The sequence below is a fragment of the Pelophylax lessonae genome (assembly GCF_965119305.1).
Source record: "Pelophylax lessonae genome assembly, chromosome: 8".
Taxonomy (NCBI): domain Eukaryota; kingdom Metazoa; phylum Chordata; class Amphibia; order Anura; family Ranidae; genus Pelophylax; species Pelophylax lessonae.
Window position 1 is genome coordinate 38240238 of NC_138775.1, and position 20857 is coordinate 38261094.

Consider the following 20857-nt stretch of genomic DNA (forward strand, 5'->3'; position numbering starts at 1 on the left):
GTACGGGGCTAAACAGTGCATATGTATAGCACTGATTACTGTAGTAATGTCACTGGTACCCCCAAAAGTGTCAAAAATGTCAGTCAGGGGTCCGATCTGTCCGCCGCAATGTTGCAGTCCCGCAAAAAAAAAAAAAAATCGCAGATCGCCGCCATTACTCGTTTAAAAAACAAACAACAAAAATGACAAAAATCTTTCCCTTAGTTAGTAAACGCAATAACTTTTGCACAAACCAATCAAAATACGCTTATTGTGATTTTTTTTTTACCAAACATAGGTAGCAGAAAATAAATTGGCCAAAAATGTAAAAAAAATTTATATTTTTACATTTTTTTGGGAGAATTTCATATAAAAAAATGTGAAAAATATTGTTATTTTTGCAAAATTGACGCTCTATTTTGTTTATAGCGCATGATCAAAAAAAATCGCACAGGTGATCAAATACCACCAAAAGAAAGCTCTGTTTGTGGGAAAAAAAGGACGCCAAATTCGTTTAGGTACAGCATCGCATGACCGCGCAATTGTCCATAAAGCCCCGTACACACGTACTGATCGTCGGCCGAACGATCGGCCATCTTTTGTCCAGGGCTGTCCTGTCTGTTGAAAACTGCAAAAGACTGCACACGAATTTTGTCGGCCAACAACAGCCGACTGCAGAAGTGATGTCATGTGATGGTTAACTTTCCTTGTCTTTTTTATTTTCTGAGCATGCCCAGTCTTGCTAATCTGCTGTCTGTCGGCCGAAATCTGTACTGACTGGCGAACAATCGGCCGTTCTGGTGACGGACAACAAAAATTTTAAAGTCTGCACGACAGATTCTATTCGGCCAAAAATGCGCTGTTCGCTGTCGCAAGCATCACACTAACAAGCCTAACAAGGTCGTCGGCCGAATATTTACGGTCGACAATCGGGACGTGTGTACGGGGCTTTAAATTCACGCAGTGCCGAATCGCAAAATAGGCCCTGGTCAGGAAGGGGGTGAAATCTTCCGGGGCTTAAGTGGTTAAGGGGGCAAATCCTTCCAGTCCAGAAGTGGTTAATGTTTTGCACCAACTGAACCTTGAGAAAATACCTTCAAAATAGCCTCAATGTTATATTTAATTGTGAGGTTTGAGGAATACTTTTTTTCAGCCTCTATGATTTTCTTTATTTGGAGTCTCTCTATAAAAGAGGTTCTGCAGCAGCTGAGGAATGACAAACATGCTTTCACATCCATGTTTTGGAAAAGGTTGGAATTCCATGCAGCCCTGGGACATGCCTTGCTCCTGGATGCATTGCAGCCTTCTCCAAACTTCTGCGAAGTTCTCCTTGACACATGTGCCTCCCCTTCCCCTCCCCTCCCTGGATAAAGTCCCAGCCTCCAGTACATATGGTGGAGGCCCCCCCCTTCCCCACCCCCCCTTGGCTCTGCAGTGAGCAGACAGCCCGCAGCCAGCCAGTCTGGGTTCTTCCCAATGCCCAGCAAGGAGCAGCGAGCAGCACCATGGGCTTCGAACTGGACCGTTTCAGCGGGGAGGTGGACCCCGACTTCAAGTGCAACCTGTGCAACCGAGTCCTGGAGGACCCCCTGACCACCCCGTGCGGGCACGTCTTCTGCGCAGGCTGTGTGCTCCCCTGGGTGGTGCAGCAGGGCAGCTGCCCGGTGAAATGCCAGCGGATCTCTGCCAAGGAGCTCAACCACGTGCTGCCCTTGAAGAGTCTGATCCTCAAGCTGGAGATCAAGTGTGACAACCACTCCCGGGGCTGCGACAAGGTGGTCAGGCTGCAGAACCTGGGGGAACACGCCGAGATGTGCGACTATTCCCCGGCCAAGTGCAGGAACAAGGGCTGCACCGAGGTGCTCAACCTGAAGGACATGGACGTCCATATGAGGGAGTTCTGCGAGCACCGGGCGGTGGGCATCTGCCAGAAGGGTTGTGGGCTCATGCTTACCCACCGGGAACAGAACCTTGCCGACCACTGCTGTCTGAAAGCGGTGAAGGGGCACAACGTCCTCCTCCAGACCAAGATCGCTGGGCTGGAGACAGAGCTGAAGAAGAGGGCGCTGAGGTCCGGCAAGAGGGAGAAGTCCCTGATGTCCCAGCTGTCCGCAGTGCAGAGTGAGCTGCAGATGACAGCGCTCAGGTACCAGAAGAAGTTCACCGAATACAGTGCCAGGCTGGACTCCCTCACCAAGGCTGTGGATTCTCCCTGCAAGGTAAGTCAGTGGCCAAGAATGCTTGCTAGATTGGGAGGTAGGGATTATAAGGACCAACATGATCATGGTTGAGGCACCAGATTCCTCACAGCTTTCTAGTAGGAACTGTACTGGCTAAGAAACCTTGCTAGATTAGGATGAGTTGACTACAAGGACCAGCTTGATCATGGTTGAGGCATCAAATTTTAAGTAGAAACTGAACTGGTTAAGAAAACTTGCTAGATCAGGATGTGGTGACTACAAGGACCAGCTTGATCATGGTTGGGGCACCAGATTTCTCACAACTTCCTAGGGAAGGTATAACATTTGACTTTGTATGAGTGGAACTGGCCAAGAAATCCTAATAATCCTTGTGGGGATAGAACTGATCAAGAAAACTTGCTAGATCAGGATGTGGAATGGTTGAGGCACTAAATGAAAGTAGAAACTGAACTGGTTAAGAAACCTTGCTAGATCAGGATGTGGTGACTACAAGGACCAGCTTGATCATGGTGGGGGCACCAGATTTCTCACAACTTCCTAGGGAAGGTATAACTTCTGACTTTATATGAGCGTAACTGGCCAAGAAATCTTTATAAATAAGAAGGTAGAACTTAAGACCTTTTGGGGATAGAACTGACCAAGAAAACTTGCTAGATCAGGATGTGGTGACTACAAGGACCAGCTTGATCATGGTTGAGGCATTAACTTTTAAGTAGAACCTGAACTGGTTAAGAAACCTTGCTAGATCAGGATGTGGTGACAACAAGGACCAGCTTGATCATGATTTCTCACAACTTCCTAGGGAATCTATAACTTCTGACTTTGTATGAGTGGGACTGGCCAAGAAATCCTAATAGATATTAAGAACTTGTAGGGATAGAACTGACCAAGAAAACTTGCTAGATCAGGATGTGGAATGGTTGAGGCACCAAATGAAAGTAGGAATTGGACTGGTTAAGAAACCTTGCTAGATCAGGATGTGGTGACTACAAGGACCAGCTTGATCATGGTTGGGGCACCAGATTTCTCACAACTTCCCAGGGAAGGTATAACTTCTGACTTTGTATGAGTGGAACTGGCCAAGCAATCCTAATAGATATTAAGACCTTGTGGGGATAGAACTGACCAAGAACATTTGCTAGATCAGGATGTGGTGACTACAAGGACCAGCATGATCATGGTTGGGGCACCAGATTTGTCACAACTTCATAGGGAAGCTATAACTTCTGACTTTGTATGAGTGGAACTGGCCAAGAAATCCTAATATATATTAAGACCTTGTGGGGATAGAACTGACCAAGAAAACTTGCTAGATCAGGATGTGGTGACTACAAGGGCTAGCATGATAATGGTTGAGGCACCAAATGAAAGTAGGAACTGAACTGGTTAAGAAACCTTGCTAGATCAGGATGTGGAATGGTTGAGGCACCAAATGAAAGTAGGAATTGGACTGGCTAAGAAACCTTGCTAGATCAGGATTTGGTGACTACAAGGACCAGCTTGATCATGGTTGGGGCACCAGATTTCTCACAACTTCCTAGGGAAGGTATAACTTCTGACTTTGTATGAGTGGAACTGGCCAAGAAATCCTAATAATCCTTGTGGGGATAGAACTGACCAAGAAACCTTGCTAGATCAGGATGTGGAATGGTTGAGGCACCAAATGAAAGTAGGAACTGAACTGGTTAAGAAACCTTGATAGAACAGGATCTTATTAGATAAGAGAAGGTAGAACTTAAGACCTTGTGGGGATAGAACTGACCAAGAAAACTTGCTAGATCAGGATGTGGTGACTACAAGGGCTAGCATGATAATGGTTGAGGCATCAAATGAAAGTAGGAACTGAACTGGTTTAGAAACCTTGCTAGATCAGGATTTGGTGACTACAAGGACCAGTTTGATCATGGTTGGGGCACCAGATTTCTCACAATTTCCCAGGGAAAGTATAACCTCTGACTTTGTATGAGTGGAACTGGCCAATAAATCCTAATAATCCTTGTGGGGATAGAACTGACCAAGAAAACTTGCTAGATCAGGATGTGGTGACTACAAGGGCCAGCTTGATAATGGTTGAGGCATCAAATAAAGTAGAAACTGAACTGGTTAAGAAACCTTGCTAGATCAGGATTTGGTGACTACAAGGACCAGTTTGATCATGGTTGGGGCACCAGATTTCTCACAACTTCCTAAGGAAGGTATAACTTCTGACTTTGAGTCGAACTGGCCAAGAAATCTTAATAGATAGGAGAAGGTAGAACTTAAGACCTTGTAGGGATAGAACTGACCAAGAAAACATGCAAGATCAGGATGTGGTGACTACAAGGGCCAGCATGATAATAGTTGGGGCACCAAATTTCTCAAAACTTCTGGCTTTGTAGGAGCAGAACTGGCCAAGAAAGCTTGATAGAAAAGAGAAGGTAGAACTTAAGACCTTTTATAAATAGAACTGGCCAAGAAAACGTAATAGATCAGGATGTAGTGACTACAAGGACACGCATTATCATGGTTGAGGCACCAGATTTCTCACAGAACCCTAGAGAAGGTAGTACTTCTGACTTTGTAGGAGTGAAACTGGTGAAGAAAGCTTGACAGTTCAGGATGTAGTGATTATAAAGACCAGCATGATCATGGTTGGAGCACCATATTTATCACAACTTCCTAGAGAAAGTAGAACTTAAGATTTTATAGGAACCAAACTGGCTAAGAAAGCTTGCTAGATCAGGAGATAGTGACTACAAGGACCAGCATGATCATGGTTGAGGCACCATATGTCTCACAACTCCCTAGAGAAGGTAAAACATAAGACCTTGTAGGGATAGAACTCACCAAGAAGGCTTACAAGATCAGGCTAAAAGTAAAACCTTCAGACCTTGTTGTAAAATAGCTGACTGAGAAAATCTGCTAGATCAGGTAGTATTGACTACAAGGACCATGAAAATGGTTGAGGCAACATATTTCTCACAACTCCCTAGTGAAGGTAGAACTTCTGACTTTGTAGGAGCAGAATTGGCCAAGAAAGCTTGATAGATCACGAGGTAATAACCACAAGGACCAATGTGATAATGGTTGAGGCACCAGCTATTTTACAACTCCTAGAGAAGTTGGAACCCAAGACCTTGTAGGGACAGAACTAACCAAAAAAGCTTGATAGATCAGGATGTAATGACTACACAGACCAGCATGATCATGGTTGACCATATACCTTTCAACTTTCTATTAAAGGTACAAACTTCAGACCTTGTAGGAGCCGAATGTACGGATAAAGCTTGCTAGATCAGTATGTAGTGACAAAGTCTAGCACGATAATGGCTAAGGCACCAGGCTTTTCACAACTTCCTAGAAAATGTAGAATGGAGCTCCACCCATAAGGGGAAGCCCTGCTTGTTCCCCCCCCCCCCTACTGCCACACTTGGCACCTTTTGGGGGAGGAGGGGGCGGAGGATACCTGTCAAATCCAGGTATCCCCTCCCACTTTCGTGTAAGATTGCAGCATCATTGTGCGGCGATCTATGAAACTTCTGGCCCCTCTCCTTCTCCCCCCTGCTGCCTTCTGGGAGACACACAGGTCCCAGAAGACAGCGGGACCATTCAAAAAGTTCCGCACGACTTGCGCATGCACAGTAGGAAACAGGCTGTGAAGCCAAAAGGCTTCTCTTCCTGTTTCCCTTAGTGAAGATGACGGCGCCTGCACCCGGAGCCAATGGACGGATTGGCTTGGGGTGCCGACATCAGGGGCTCCCTGGAAAGGGAAGTGTCCTTATATTAAAAGTCGGCAGCTACAGTATTTGTAGCTGCTGACTTTTAATTTTTATTTTTCCCCTTAGGCTGGAATTCCTCTTTAAGACCTTGTAGGAACAGACCTGGCCAAGAAAGCTTAATGAAGATGTACAAGGACCAAAGTGATAATGGTTGAGGCACAACTCCATAGAAAAGGTAGAACTTAAGACTTTGTAGGAACAGAATCGACCAAGAATTATTATCAATGCAGATGCTGGTTAAAGGTCGTTAAAATGTTTTACAAAGATACTGTAATATAGTCCTTGATTACTGAAGGCCCATTTAACACTTGTGTGGCGTCAAAGTCACGCAAATGTTACCACGTTTTTTGCCGCAAATTTTTCTTTTTGCGCCCCCCAAAAATTTTGAGCACCAGCCGCCACTGGATAGTTCCTACAAGGGCCAGCATGACAATGGTGAAGGCATCAGATATCTCACAACTTCCTAGAGAAGGTAGAACGTAAGACCTTATAGCAGATTTTCTCAACCTTTTTACTCCTGAGAAACCATTTAAAAAAAAGTTTTAGCTCTCAGGGAACCGCTGCTAAAATGAGTCCTTGGGGATTATGAGGAAAATGCTCCTCCTTACTTTGGTGGTGGTTAGTGGGAAGAATGCCTCCTTTACAGTGGTAGCCAGAGTGTCACTCTTGAAGTCATGTCACATTACGTTGAACTTGGAACTAAGCAGGCACTGTCAGATGGGGGGTCAGTTAGCCACAGCTCAAGGAACCCCTAGCCACCTCTGTGGGAACCATAGGGTTCCACAGATCACTGATTAAGAATGGCTGCCTTAAAGCGGACTTCCACCCAAAAGTGGAACTTCCGCTTTAGGTGGTCCTAACCCCCTGACATGCTACATTTGGCATGTCATTTTTTTGGGAGGGGGAGCGGGTACCTAGTTTTGACAGGTACCCGCTCCCACTTCCGCTCGGAGCGCCGTGGCGCCCTGAGCGGAAGTTCTCCTCTCCCCCTCCCTCCCTGCAATCTTCTGGGACATGTCAAAGGTCCCAGAAGATTGCCGGCCAATCACGGCGCGTAGCGCAACTCGCGAATGCGCAGTGCGTACCCGGCTGTGAAGCCGCAAACTGTCACAGCCGGGTGCCCACAGCAGTGATGCCGGCGCCGAGGGAGAGGACCGAGGCGGGCTTCGGGCGGCCGCATCGCTGGACCGTTGGACAGGTGAGTGAAATGGCTGGAACTCCGCTTTAAAGGAACAGAGCTGACCGTGAAAGCCTGCTACATCAGAATGTAGTGACTGCAAGGACCAGCATGATAATGTTTGAAGCACCAGATTTAGCACCAAGACAGCTTGCGAGCTCAGCTTGTCATAAGAGGACTACAAGTGCCAAGGTACTGCTGGATGGATGGATTCTATTCACAAAGATCTATAGGGAAAGTAGAACCTGCACATCAGTTGTATGAAAAGAGAGGGCCAATAAAGCTTGTTAGGTGAGCCAGTGGTAAGAGAACTACAAGTCTCAGCATGCTTGTCGTTGTGGCACCAGTTTATCTCACAGAGCTTTATAAAGATGGTAGGGCTTGCACATCTGTCCCTGTAGAGCTGGCACCATTGAGATGTTACATTGTAACTTTAATAGTTGGGCATCAGTACTATGAAAAAAACATAATGCTTGGGAGGGGCATAACCGCTTTTGGGGAGGCACTGTCCTTAAATGACTGATGCGAACACTGCGAAGGAGCCTATAATCTAATTTTTGTATCACAGTCATATAGACATGCATACCCTAAGGCAGTGATGGTGAACCTTGGCAGATGTTTTGCAACTACATTTCCCATGATACCCAACTACACTGCAGAGTGCATGAGCATCATGGGAATTGTAGTTCCAAAACATCTGGGGTGCCAAGGTTCACCATCACTGCTCTAAGGTATACTGGAAAGAAGCTAGTAAAACCACTAGTTTTTGAACAGTGGAACCAAACTCCTACAAAACATGGGTATGGGTGGAACTGGAAAACTCCATGCAGACTTTGGGAAGAGTCACATATAGGAGCCTAGTGCTGAAAAGCAAAATAGTTTATCACCTAACCAGTAGTAGACTAGTAGACTGCCTTGTGACTTCCAGTGTACTCTTGGACTTATGAGTATGAAAGTTGCCAACTGCCCTTGTTTTCCAGAGACAGTCCATGCCTTTAACCACTTTACCACTGGAGGATTTTGCTGTCTTACGTCTGGGCCACTTTTTGCGATTCGGCACTGTGCGAATTTAACGGACAATTGCGCGGTCATGCAACGCTGTACCCAAATTAAATTGATGTCCTTTTTTTCCCACAAACAGAGCTTTCTTTTGGTGGTATTTAATCACCTGTGCGATTTTTACTTTTTGCGCTATAAACAAAAAAAGAGCGACAATTTTGAAAAAATAACAATATTTTTCACATTTTTTTATATGAAATTCCCCCCCAAAAAAATGTAAAAATCAAAATTTTTTAGCATTTTAGGCCAATTTGTTTTCTGCTACATATTTTTGGTAAAAAAAATTGCAATAAGCGTATTTTGATTGGTTTGCGCAAAAGTTATTGCGTTTACTAACTAAGGGAAAGATTTCTGTCGTTTTTGGTGGTTTTTTTTTTAACGAGTAATGGTGGCGATCTGCGATTTTTTTTTTGCGGGACTGCGACATTGCGGCGGACAGATCGGACCCTTGACTGACATTTTTGACACTTTTGGGGTTACCAGTGACATTACTACAGTAATCAGTGCTATACATTTGCACTGTTACTGTAAAAATGTCACTGGCAGGGAAGGGGTTAATTTTATTGGAGAGGGAGGGGTTAATGTATGCCTGGTGCTTACTGACGTGTGTGGGGGGAGGTGACTGAGTGACTCAAGGACAGATCGCAGGTTCAGCTATGCTGAACCCTGCAATCTGACCCTGTCTGTCACTTCGGAGACCCGCCCACTTTGTTTACACAAGCGGGCGGATCTCCAGACTCGATTCCCAGACGATCGGGAAAGAGCAGCGGCAATTGCCGCTGCTCCTCCCCTGGCCCGACTCCCGCTGTGACTGAAAACAGCAGGAGCGAGCCTCTGGCGGCGCGCGCGCGCCGCTGAGAAGGGGGAGTGTCTGCCGACGTAGGTCTACGTCGTCAGACCTACAAGAGCCACTTTGCCGCAGTAGAGCTCTAATGAGCAGACGGCAAGTCGTTAAGGTCTGATTCCCATCTATGCATTTTTAGTGCTTTTTACATTTTAAATATTTGCACTACAGAAAGTGTTCCATAGGAAACCATGTTTAATGGACTATAGTGCATTTCTGCAAAAAGCACTAAAAATGCATAGGTGTGAATCGGGACTTAAAAAAAATTCATCTTCTGAAATGTTTTTTTGAGTATTTACCAAAGTCCTCCCTGATAGTCTCAGTTTTCTCTTTATTTCTATGACTTTTTATTTGTTTTGAAATAAGTGTTAATAATAAAAAGTGTGTTTCGTAATCGAAGCTGGCATGTAAGCCATGAATGCAACATGCTACATTGTTGCAGTATTGTAAACAGCTTGTAACAAACTGCTTTCGCTGGGAGTTTTTAAACGTTGACAGCTAACTCTAGACCCCAGAACAAGCTTAGTGATACTTTTTATTACTCAATATAGTCTTCAGGCCTCTAAAAGTCCCCAAGCATGAACATCTAGTTGACAGTGAATAGTGGACAAGCTCCAGCACAGGATGTCCCTGTTATTCTGTATGATCAGCAGAGAACTAATGAGAACTAAAATGTTCCAGTCTGCTAAGTTTTGCTTTCTTCATACTTGGTCAGCATGGAATGTGTACAGTTAAGCTGGTCATAGACATTAGAGAACAGTTGGATGTCCATGAACGATTTGACTATCTCGCAATGTCCAAATCAGCAGAGCTCTTGTTATGCATTGCTTCATAGACTTTAGATCACAGCCTAATCCAGCCAAAAATGTTAGAATCACTAGAATCACTCTGCGAGAGGGACAGAGGTATATACTGGGAAGCGATGCCAAACCAGACCTTCATCGCTGCAAACTACTAACATCAGATACTTACCTTCTGAAAGGGAATCAGGGAAACCTTGGATTCCAACAGCATAGCTAATTTCATGTGAATTAGCGTAAGCAGCATAAGTTCTTGATGCGATACAGGGACCTGAGGGAACCAGCCTTCGTACATGGATCAGACACAAAAAAGCAACATATATGGTGACCAATCCTTGAAAAATGCATTTATATTGTAATCCAGCTGAAACGCGTAGGATGCTTTCGGATATTTTCTCTGAAAAAGTTCCAAGCCTGAACCACACGCAAGGAACAACAGAGATAAATGTTCCAAAAGTCACCATTTTCACCTTGTCACTTACCTTCATTACTTCTTCACCTCTTCACTGATGGGCCTCAACCCGTTCACTACAAACTTGTCTATTACCTTGTAAAACCTCTTTTAATAAATGTTTGAAATTTTACATATATTGAACACCACTTTCAATACTTGCCCTTAAAGTCCCATTATCCTTGGCGGAGCACCAAACCCCAAACAAACCATTTATCTAGGGATGTAGGAAAAACCACACTAAAAAAGGCAATTTAGAGGATCCAAAACCCTTCTCCTTATTAGAATCACTAGACTGGCATGTAAAGTCTACGGGCTCCTTACTAGAATCACTAGACTGGCATGTAAAGTCTACAAGCTCCTTACTAGAATCACTAGACTGGCATGTAAAGTGTACAGACTCCTTACTAGAATCACTAGACCAGCATGTAAAGTCTACGGGCTCCTTACTAGAATCACTAGACTGGCATGTAAAGTCTACGGGCTCCTTACTAGAATCACTAGACTGGCATGTAAAGTCTACGGACTCCTTACTAGAATCACTAGACCAGCATGTAAAGTCTACGGGCTCCTTACTAGAATCACTAGACTGGCATGTAAAGTCTACGGGCTCCTTACTAGAATCACTAGACTGGCATGTAAAGTCTACGGGCTCCTTACTAGAATCACTAGACCAGCTTGTAAAGTCTACGGGCTCCTTACTAGAATCACTAGACCAGCATGTAAAGTCTATGGGCTCCTTACTAGAATCACTAGACTGGCATGTAAAGTCTACGGGCTCCTTACTAGAATCACTAGACTGGCATGTAAAGTCTACGGGCTCCTTACTAGAATCACTAGACTGGCATGTAAAGTCTATGGGCTCCTTACTAGAATCACTAGACTGGCATGTAAAGTCTACGGGCTCCTTACTAGAATCACTAGACTGGCATGTAAAGTCTATGGGCTGCTTATTAGAATCACTAGACTGGCATGTAAAGTCTACAGGCTCCTTATTAGAATCACTAGACTGGCATGTAAAGTCTACGGGCTCCTTACTAGAATCACTAGACTGGCATGTAAAGTCTACGGGCTCCTTACTAGAATCACTAGACTGGCATGTAAATTCTACGGGCTCCTTACTAAAATCACTAGACTGGCATGTAAAGTCTATGGGCTCCTTACTAGAATCACTAGACTGGCATGTAAAGTCTACGGGCTCCTTACTAGAATCACTAGACTGGCATGTAAAGTCTACGGGCTCCTTACTAGAATCACTAGACTGGCATGTAAAGTCTACGGGCTCCTTATTAGAATCACTAGACTGGCATGTAAAGTCTACGGGCTCCTTATTAGAATCACTAGACTGGCATGTAAAGTCTACGGGCTCCTTAGTAATGAATCATTGTACCCTTTGAGAGCACCAGTAGTTTTGGCTGGCTAAACCTGACATACGAACTTTGGGTAAGGGTGCCTGAGATCCTGTATTGCTTAGAAGACAATAGAAGTGGTTGTATGAGAATCATATGATTCAATCTTCCATTACAGCCTTCTGATACGAGATTGGATATGTTTTCATCAAAAGACAAGAAATTATCTAAAACTGCCAATAATCTGAAACACGTGCATCTGCACTTTCTTTGTAAAGCCTCTAACTAGATCCCTGTGAGGATCCACTTTAGTTCAACGGTGAACTTGAATAGTGACCTTCAAAATAGCGACTGTTGGCAGTTACCCTTGGGGTAGAATGTTCCTATTATGGGCAATCAGTAGCTCGTTTTACCATCACCATCGCTCCCCCCCCCCCCCAGCCACTTTAAAATGATTTCTTCTTCTTAACGCATGACAAGATCCAGGGTAATGATTGACATCTCTGCCCCCCAGGGCTGTTCTGCAATTGCTACTTTGTGTACAGTCCCCTGTGGAGTACAAATGACTTGGCCTGCCGACAAGAGACATATGCATGGTACTAGCAGGAGCTGTGTTTTCATTGTTGGCTGTAGAATAGGGCACCTCAAGCTGAGTGTTATGGCAGGCCTTCTGGGATTTATAGTGTTGCATAAGCTTGAGAGTGAGAAATTTGTGGTGGCTGCTTATAAAAGTTAGGAGCATCTTAGATTTGCAAGCATTCAGCTGGCCAGCACAAGAGCTTACACTGAAGTTTATAACTGGACATATATTGCAATTGTGGTTTAATGCAATGCAAATCTTATTGGAAATCAACTGGATTGACTAACTTAGAGTGGAATATTCCATAGCTTTGCTGCAAATGTAATAGTTGTGTCAGAAACGTAACTAGAACCTTCAGGGTCCCACTGATTGCCGGGGACCCTTCCCTTTGAGCCGGGGCTCTTCCCACTCTTCCCAGGGCGCCTTTAGTCCCAGTACAACTCAAGTTGTCGCATTGACAAAAAAAAAAAGGTTCCTGGACTATCTTTCTGTGGCTTTAGACTGCAATGGTAAATCACAAAAGTTGCAAGCAAGTCGCAAGAAAAGTCCAAGCAAGTTTTACGACTTTGGGGTTACAGCAGTGTGAACTGAGCCTTACAATCCCACAGAAGGACCCTTTCACATGTTCTGCAGTGGCTCCCCTCCCGCTGTCTTCGCCCCCCCCCCCCCCCCCCCCCATGGTGGCTGCACACCAGGGCCCAGTCACAAGTGTGACCTTTGTTACCTTGGTAGTTCTTCTGTCACTGAGTTGCGCTAGGGCAGATGTAGATGGCATTTTTAGAGTCAATCTGAGGCATGCTAGCATCACCCTGCCCCCCCGCCACCACCTACTGTTTGCAGAGCTCTCTGAACCTAATGAGCAGTGGCCCCCTGGCATGGATGTACCCTTGGCTGTTTGGGCCTTGTCCCATTGACTTCTTGTCCTGCTCTTTTTCAGAACTGACAGGTGAAGCTTGATAAAGTCTTTGCCCAGGTAGCCTCCTAAACAATAATTGCAGTCAAAATGTTTTTCTTCGTTTTGGATAGAGTGCTGAAGAAATACATTTTTTTTATAGATTTTTCTATTTGACTGATATATGAAAAAGCACCAACACCAATAGAAACGTTGTCAAAAGTTCTAACTTTTCCCCACCTTAATAAAAATGTCTTTTTTTTTCTGTTCACCCATTGGTGGGATTTCCCATCAGACAGGAAAATGTGAAATTTCCTTACAATTTTATTGTAATGTGATATTTTTCACTTGTTTACCTATTTGAATAAATTTTATTGATTTTACATTTTCATCACTTCACTTACTTTCTGCCTACGAAGTCATATCTGGGGGTCCCCTCTTTCTCTGTGTTCCATATTGGGTTGAGGTCACGTTCCTCCACCCCATACTCACTCATCCATGTCTTTGTGGACCTTGCTTTGTGCACTGATCCAAATCATTTGGTGGAGGGGGGGGGGAGAGATTAGGGTGTGGGGTTGTTTTTCAAGGATTGGCCTTGGCCCCTTAGTTCCAGTGAAGAGAATTCTTAAGGTGTCAGCATACCAAGACATTTTGGACAATTTCATGCCCCCAACTTTGTGGGATGTGGGAACAGTTTGTGGATGACCCCTTCCTGTTCCAACATGACTGTGCACCAGTGCTCAAAGCAAGATCCATAAAGACATGGATGAGCGAGTTTGGGGTGGAGGAACTTGACTGGCCTGCACAGAGTCCTGACCCAATAGAACACCTTTGGGATGAAATAGAGCGGGGACTGTGAGCCAGGCCTGCTTGTCCACATCAGTGCCTGACCTCACAAATGCGCTTCTGGAAGAATGGTCAAACATTCCCATAGATACACTGCTAAACCTTGTGGACAGCCTTCCCAGAAGAGTTGAAGCTGTTATAGCTGCAAAGGGTGGGCCAACTCAATATTGAACCCTACGGACTAAGACTGGGATGCCATTAAAGTTCATGTGTATGTAAAGGTAGATTTTGACATATACAGTATGTATATATATATATATATATATATATATATATATACACACACACACACACACACATATATATACAGTGTATATATATATATATATATATATATATATATCTATATATATATATATTTATGTATATATACTGGATATATACACACATTTGGTGAAGCATGCTGTTTCATAAAAAGAAAGAAATAGTTAAATGTACATAAGTAGAACCCTAGGGAAAGATGGAGAGATGTCTCATAAACCAAAATTATGGGTTACTAATATTAAATTCTTGACTAATGGCAGAGTTATGGAAATAAAAAAAAAATCATTTACTTTGGGATGAAAAGGCCGGAATCAGCAGACGTTCAGACACGTAGATAGCAGGCAAGTCTTTATTGAGCTCGAAGACTTGTGTCAAGCCATTGAAAAGTGTAACTTTATCTTCCTGTGAACATTTGCTATTGTTTTTTATATACATATTCGCTCCCGGGCTTTGTGTTGCTCGGCGTCATTACATAGATCTACATATTGCGTCTAGGGTGCGTTGATCTGCATTTTGCCATTCAGTTCTTAAAAAATGTAATGCAGCACAATTGATCAGAAGCACGTCAATGTAGCCTATGATAAAGTGTGTCTAAACCCAAGAACAAAAATGTAATATATTCCTTGCCTGACTGTAGATGGTGCAGTGGCTGCATTCGTTTTCTTTGTTTTTCCTTTATTTTCACCCGTTGCTCCTGCCAATAACACACTTCTTGTGCTAAGGTGACACCTTTTACTGACTGTACTATGTATCTAGAGGGGAGAAGCATTGTCATCCTATGACAGGACTATAGAACACCTCTCCTCTTTTCCACAAAATAAGAGGGAGGTGTTTTGTAGTCCACTGAGATAGCTGGAAACAATGTAACTGATACAAGTTCAGCACAGACTAGAAGACCGTGACCATGGGATTCCGTCATTCCAGGACCGGCTAAATAAAATGCTGAAAATCCGGCACAGAAAGTAGCTGAGAAGAAGATGACAGTGGCCGGCGTGGGATGTAACTGCCGCATCATTGGACGGTGTAGGTGAGTATTTTTTTGGGGTTAGTTCTGCTTTAAATGCATAGTGTGAATTACACCATTTTAAAATAATTTCATGCGTTTATATCCATTTAGAAATGTCCCCCAAACCAGGGGTCCCCAGAGTACAGCCTCCAGTCTACATCCAACCCCCTACAAGATTTTTTCTGGCCCCCAGCTCGAGTCAGTGACAAATCCTCAATGTGCACAGATTGAGGATTAAATTGGTAATAAACCCAGAAGCAAACATTTTATTGCAGTTTACCAATTCTTAGATGTGGTGGCTGCATTAGTTTTCCTTTTTAGTTTTTTCCCCTCTATTTTCACCAGGTGATTCGGCCAGTAAGTCTGTTGTTTTCCAAAAGAACAAGATGGATCAGTTACAGGGATGAGACAAACCATTCAACAGTGGCAGGGGAGTTTACAATGATCAGCTTTTACTTATTTATGTAAAATCATTATCCCAAAAGGAAAAATAAAACTGTTTGCTGGAACTTATTATAAAATGTGAGCTGGAGGTTGGCTTCAATTTGTTACATCTAACGCTCCCCTCCCCCCAGACTGACAATGTGCTGTGTTCTGTGCCTCCTGTTCTCCTTCATCCAGATTTGTGTCTCACTAATACCGGAGGTGTACAAAGAAGGGGGTTGTGGGACTTTAAATGAAGCACAGGTTTATACGAACCATGCGCCTCTATCCCTGGTATAAATTAAGAGGAAAAAAAGGAAGGTTGGGACTTTAAATGAGGCGTGAGACACAACTGGTAGAATTGATACACAATGACACATTTATAGTTTCATAAGGCCTCTTTCACACAGTCCGCCTCCATAGGCGGATCCATGTTGCTCAGCGGGGATCGATCCGCGATCCCCGCTGAGCCGGCGGATGACAGCTCTGTCTCCGCTTGCAGAGCGGAGAGGGAGGTGTCTCAGCCCCCGCTGCCCTCTATGGGGGATCGGATGAGAGCGGACCGCCTGTCCGCTCTCATCAGATCCGATCCGATTGGAAAAATAGGGTTTCCATCCGTCCAGATTTCACGGACAGGATCGGATACGGATGGCAGCGGAGGTGTCTCCGCTGACACCCGCTGCCCCATAGAGCTGCATGGAGGATCCGATCAGATCCGCCTAAAAAACTGACAGGCGGATCTGATCGGATCGCCCATGTGAAAGAGCCCCAAAGGTACACGTAAAAAAACAAAACCGGTAACAGAATTGAAAACTCTAAGTGCCGGTTCACATTAATGCGATGCGGGAACCCTGTGAATCCACTGCGGGTTCCCGCATCACACCCAACTCGCAGGCAGTTCACACTGCCATATGCGAATTGCTGGGGGTGTCAGTACAAAGTTAATGACACCCCCAGATCAGTTTGTATATCGCAGTGTGAACTGTCAGTTCGGACATGAATCGGATCGCATAGGTGTGAACACTCATGCGATCCAATTCCGGTGTGGACCTAAAAAAAGGGTCCTGTGCAAGTTGTGTCTGAATCCGATGCATATTCAGCCATACAAACTGTATGGCTGAATTTGCATCGCACAGACATCGCATGTGATTTGCAGAGCAGTGCGCTCCGAATCTCATCCAATGTCTGTCATCGCATATATGTGAACCGGGACTAAATGTGAGCTGATATGCATTCCCCAAATGCAGGTTATATTAAAAACCAATATTGCACAAAATTCCATAAAATGATCTGATTGTAAACGCATGATAGTATGATAACTGCATCAAACAGGCTCGACGCGTTTCGTGAACTGTGTTAGCTTCCTTAGGAGCAGGTGTATGATGCGTATCTGCAAGAAATACATGTATATAAAAATACCAATATGGTCCGATAAATGGAAGGGGGAGGAAAAACCCATCCCTAAACAACTTACAATTCAGCTCAGATCTCAAAAACATGGCGATGAAATTTGTATTTGGGGAATGCATATCAGTTTTCAATTCTGTTACCTGTTATGTTTTTTTTACGCGTATCCTTATGAAACTATAAATGTGTCATTGTGTATCAATTCTACCAGTTGTGTCTCACGTCTCATTTAAAGTTCCAATCTTCATTTTTTTCCTCTTACTAGCAGTGGTGTGTTACTGGCCAGATCACCAGGTGAAAACAGAAGGAAAAAAAGAAAGAAAACGAATGCAGCCGTCCCATATAATGATTGGTAAACTGCAATATAATACATTTTGGTTTTGGGTTTAATATTGGTTTAAGGTCAGCAAAGGATGTCTATAGTCTCTGCTTCTGATGTAAGGGGTAACTACCTGATGGGAACCCTGATGTAAGTGGGGACTCTGTTGTAAGGGGGGATTCTGATGGGAACCCTGATGTAAGTGGGGACACTGTTGTAAGGGGGGATTCTGATGGGAACCCTGATGTAAGTGGGGACTCTGTTGTAAGGGGGGATTCTGATGGGAACCCTGATGTAAGTGGGGACTCTGTTGTAAGGGGGAATTATGATGGGACCCTGATCTAAGGGAGTACACTGATTGGGGACCTTTTAGAGGGAATTCTGATGGTGACCCTGATGTAAGAGGGACTCTGATGTAAGGGGGGAATCTGATTTCAAACCTTTTAGACGGAATTCTGATGGGTACCCTGATGTAAGGGGGACTCTGGTGTAAGGGGAGACTCTGATTGAGAACCTGATGTAAGGGTATACTCTGATGTAAGGGGTGGAGTGGACTCTGATGCGGACCGTGATGCAAAGGGGGACTCTGATTGACAACCTGGTATAAGCTGGAACTCTAATGGGAACTCTGATGTAAGTGGGGACTCTTTTTGGGAACCTTTTAGGAGGGAATTTCTGATATAAGGGAGGAATTTGATGGGGACCCTGGTGTAAGGGGTTGACTCTGATAGGGACCCTGATGTAAGGTGGGTCTCTGATGGGAAGACTAATGTAAGTCAAGACTGTGTTTGGGAAAATTTTATAGGGAACTCTGATGTAAGGGGAAACTCTGATGTAAGGGGGGGACTGATGGGACCCTGATGTAAGTCGAGACTCTGATTGGGAACCTTTTAGAGGGAACTCTGATGTAAGGGGAAACTGATGTAAGGGAGGAATCTGATGGGGACCCTGATGTAAGGGGGACTCTGATGGGAACACTGATGTAAGTGGGGACTCTGGGAACCTTTTAGAGGGAACTCTGATGGTAACCCTGATGTAAGGGGAAACTCCGATGTAAGTGGGGACTCTTAATTGGGATCCTTTTAAAGGGAACTCTGATGGGGATCCTAATGTAAGGGGGACTCTCATGTAAGGGGTGGAGTGGACTCTGATGGAGACCATGATGTAAGAGGAGACTCTGATTGGGAACCCGATATCAGGGAAAACTCTGGTGAGGACCCTTATGTATAAGGGGAACTCTTATGGGGACCCTAATATAAGGGCGCACTTTCATTAGGATCCTGATATAAGGGGGGACTCTGATGGGAATCCTGATTTACGGGGGGACTCTGATTGGGAACTCAATGTAAGGGGGAACTCTGATGGGGACACTGATATAAGGGGGAACTTTGATGGGGACCCTGATATAATGGGGAACTCTGATGGGAATCCTGATATAAGGGTTGGGGGGGGGAGTCTGATTGGGAACTCAATGTAAGGGGGAACTCTAACAGGGACCCTGATATAGGGGGGGGGACTCTGATGGGAATCCTGATATGGGGGGGGGAACTCTGATTGGGAACTCAATGTAAGGGGGAACTCTGATGGGGACCCTGATATAAGGGGTGGGGGGATGAGTCTGATTGGGAACTCAATGTAAGAGGGAACTCTGATGGGGACCCTGATATAAGGAGGGACTCTGATGGGGACCCTGATGTAAGGGGAGGACTCTGATTGGGACCCTGATGTAAGGGGGGGACTCTGATTAGGAGCATGATTTAGGGGGGAGGACTCTATCGGAAATTTTTTCAGCTCACAAATATATGTAGGATATACAATGTGACCCTTGTAAGGAAAAGTTTGGAGACTTCTGCTGTAAACCCCGATAAACGCAGGTTGGACAGCGTCGGTGTGAATTAGGACTTTTAGTGTTAGGCTACGTTCCCATCTTTGCGTTGCTATTACAGGTGTTTTTATGGGCATTTTTTCAGGCGTTTTTATGGGCGTTTTTACAGGTGTTTTTTGTGCAGGCGTTTTTAGATTGACTAGAGACCAATGGAAAACGCCTGTAATCTGCCCAAAAAGAAGCTCATGTACTTTTTTGAGCGTTGGGCGCTTTGCTCACGGCGTCAAAACGCTCAGATGTGAACAGGGGCCATTGAAATGAATAGGATTTGTCTTGTTGGGCGTTTTGAGAGCTGAGAAAAACTCCCCCAAAACACCCCAAAACGCCTACATGTGAACGTAGCCTTATACCTGAAATAAAGGTACCCCAAGAGCCTGCACTCCCTTCAAGTTTTATTCCACTCTTGTTCAATCCCAGCCTTGTGATAGGCCCGGAGTCATGCTTTAAATAGGTGAAATGTGCGGTTTTGGATTTGTAGGGACTACCCGTATGATGTGGCCGGTGACACCGTATGATGGGGCCGGTGACATTGTGTAATGGGGCCGGTGACATTGTGTAATGGGGCCGGTGATACCGTGTGATGGGGCCGGTGACACCGTGTGATGGGGCCGGTGACACCGTGTGAAGGGGTCGGTGACATCGTGTGATGGGACCGGTGACACCGTGTGACGGGGTCGGTGACACCGTGTGACGGGACCGGTGACACCGTGTGATGGGGCCGGTGACATTGTGTAATGGGGCCGGTGACAATGTGTGATGGAGCCGGTGACACCATGTGATGGGGCCGGTGACACCGTGTGATGGGGCCGGTGACAATGTGTGATGGGGCCGGTGACACCGTGTGATGGTGCTGGTGACATTGTGTAATGGGGCCGGTGACAATGTCTGATGGAGCCGGTGACACCGTGTGATGGGGCCGGTGACACCGTGTGATGGGGCTGGTGACAATGTGTGATGGGGCCGGTGACACCGTGTGATGGGGCCGGTGACATTGTGTAATGGGGCCGGTGACAATGTGTGATGGAGCCGGTGACACCATGTGATGGGGCCGGTGACACCGTGTGATGGGGCCGGTGACACCGTGTGATGGGGCCGGTGACACCGTGTGACGGGGTCGGTGACACCGTGTGATGGGGCCGGTGACATTGTGTGATGGGGTCGGTGACAATGTGTGATGGGGCCGGTGACACCGTGTGATGGGGCTGGTGACATTGTGTAATGGGGCCGGTGACATTGTGTAATGGGGCTGGTGACAATGTGTGATGGGGCCGGTGACACCATGTGATGGGTCGGTGACACCGTATGATGGGGCCGGTGACACCGTATGATGAGGCCGGTGACTCTCCTCATAAAGGGGTGTTTTATGATTGGAGGCCTCCTTATTCTTCCTGCCCCATAAATCTGGAGAAGTGGTTGGAATGATGTGAGAAGACATTTTCTCTGCCCCCCCCAGACATGTCTGTCAGCTGTGGGCTGGGCCCGGCGGGCGCAGGGCTCTGGGGTATGGGACAAATATTTACAGCGAGTTCCCCGGGAGGAAGGAGACAATGTCTGCTTTATAAAGTCATGTCAAAGGCCAGGCTTATAATAACAACACGGAATACAAGGAAAATTAAC

General features: G+C 45.3%; 1 protein-coding gene across 2 annotated transcripts in view; it reads left to right on the forward strand.

Moving 5' to 3' along the window:
* Positions 1 to 1414: 1414 nt before the first annotated feature.
* The window catches only part of PDZRN3 (PDZ domain containing ring finger 3), a 386786-nt gene continuing 367343 nt past the window's right edge, over positions 1415 to 20857 (forward strand). For both annotated transcript variants that reach the window (XM_082265835.1, XM_082265836.1), the window contains exon 1: positions 1415 to 2198. In XM_082265835.1, coding sequence (XP_082121961.1) covers positions 1485 to 2198 — 714 coding nt within the window. In that variant the 5' untranslated portion in view covers positions 1415 to 1484. The remainder of the gene's footprint in view (positions 2199 to 20857) is intronic.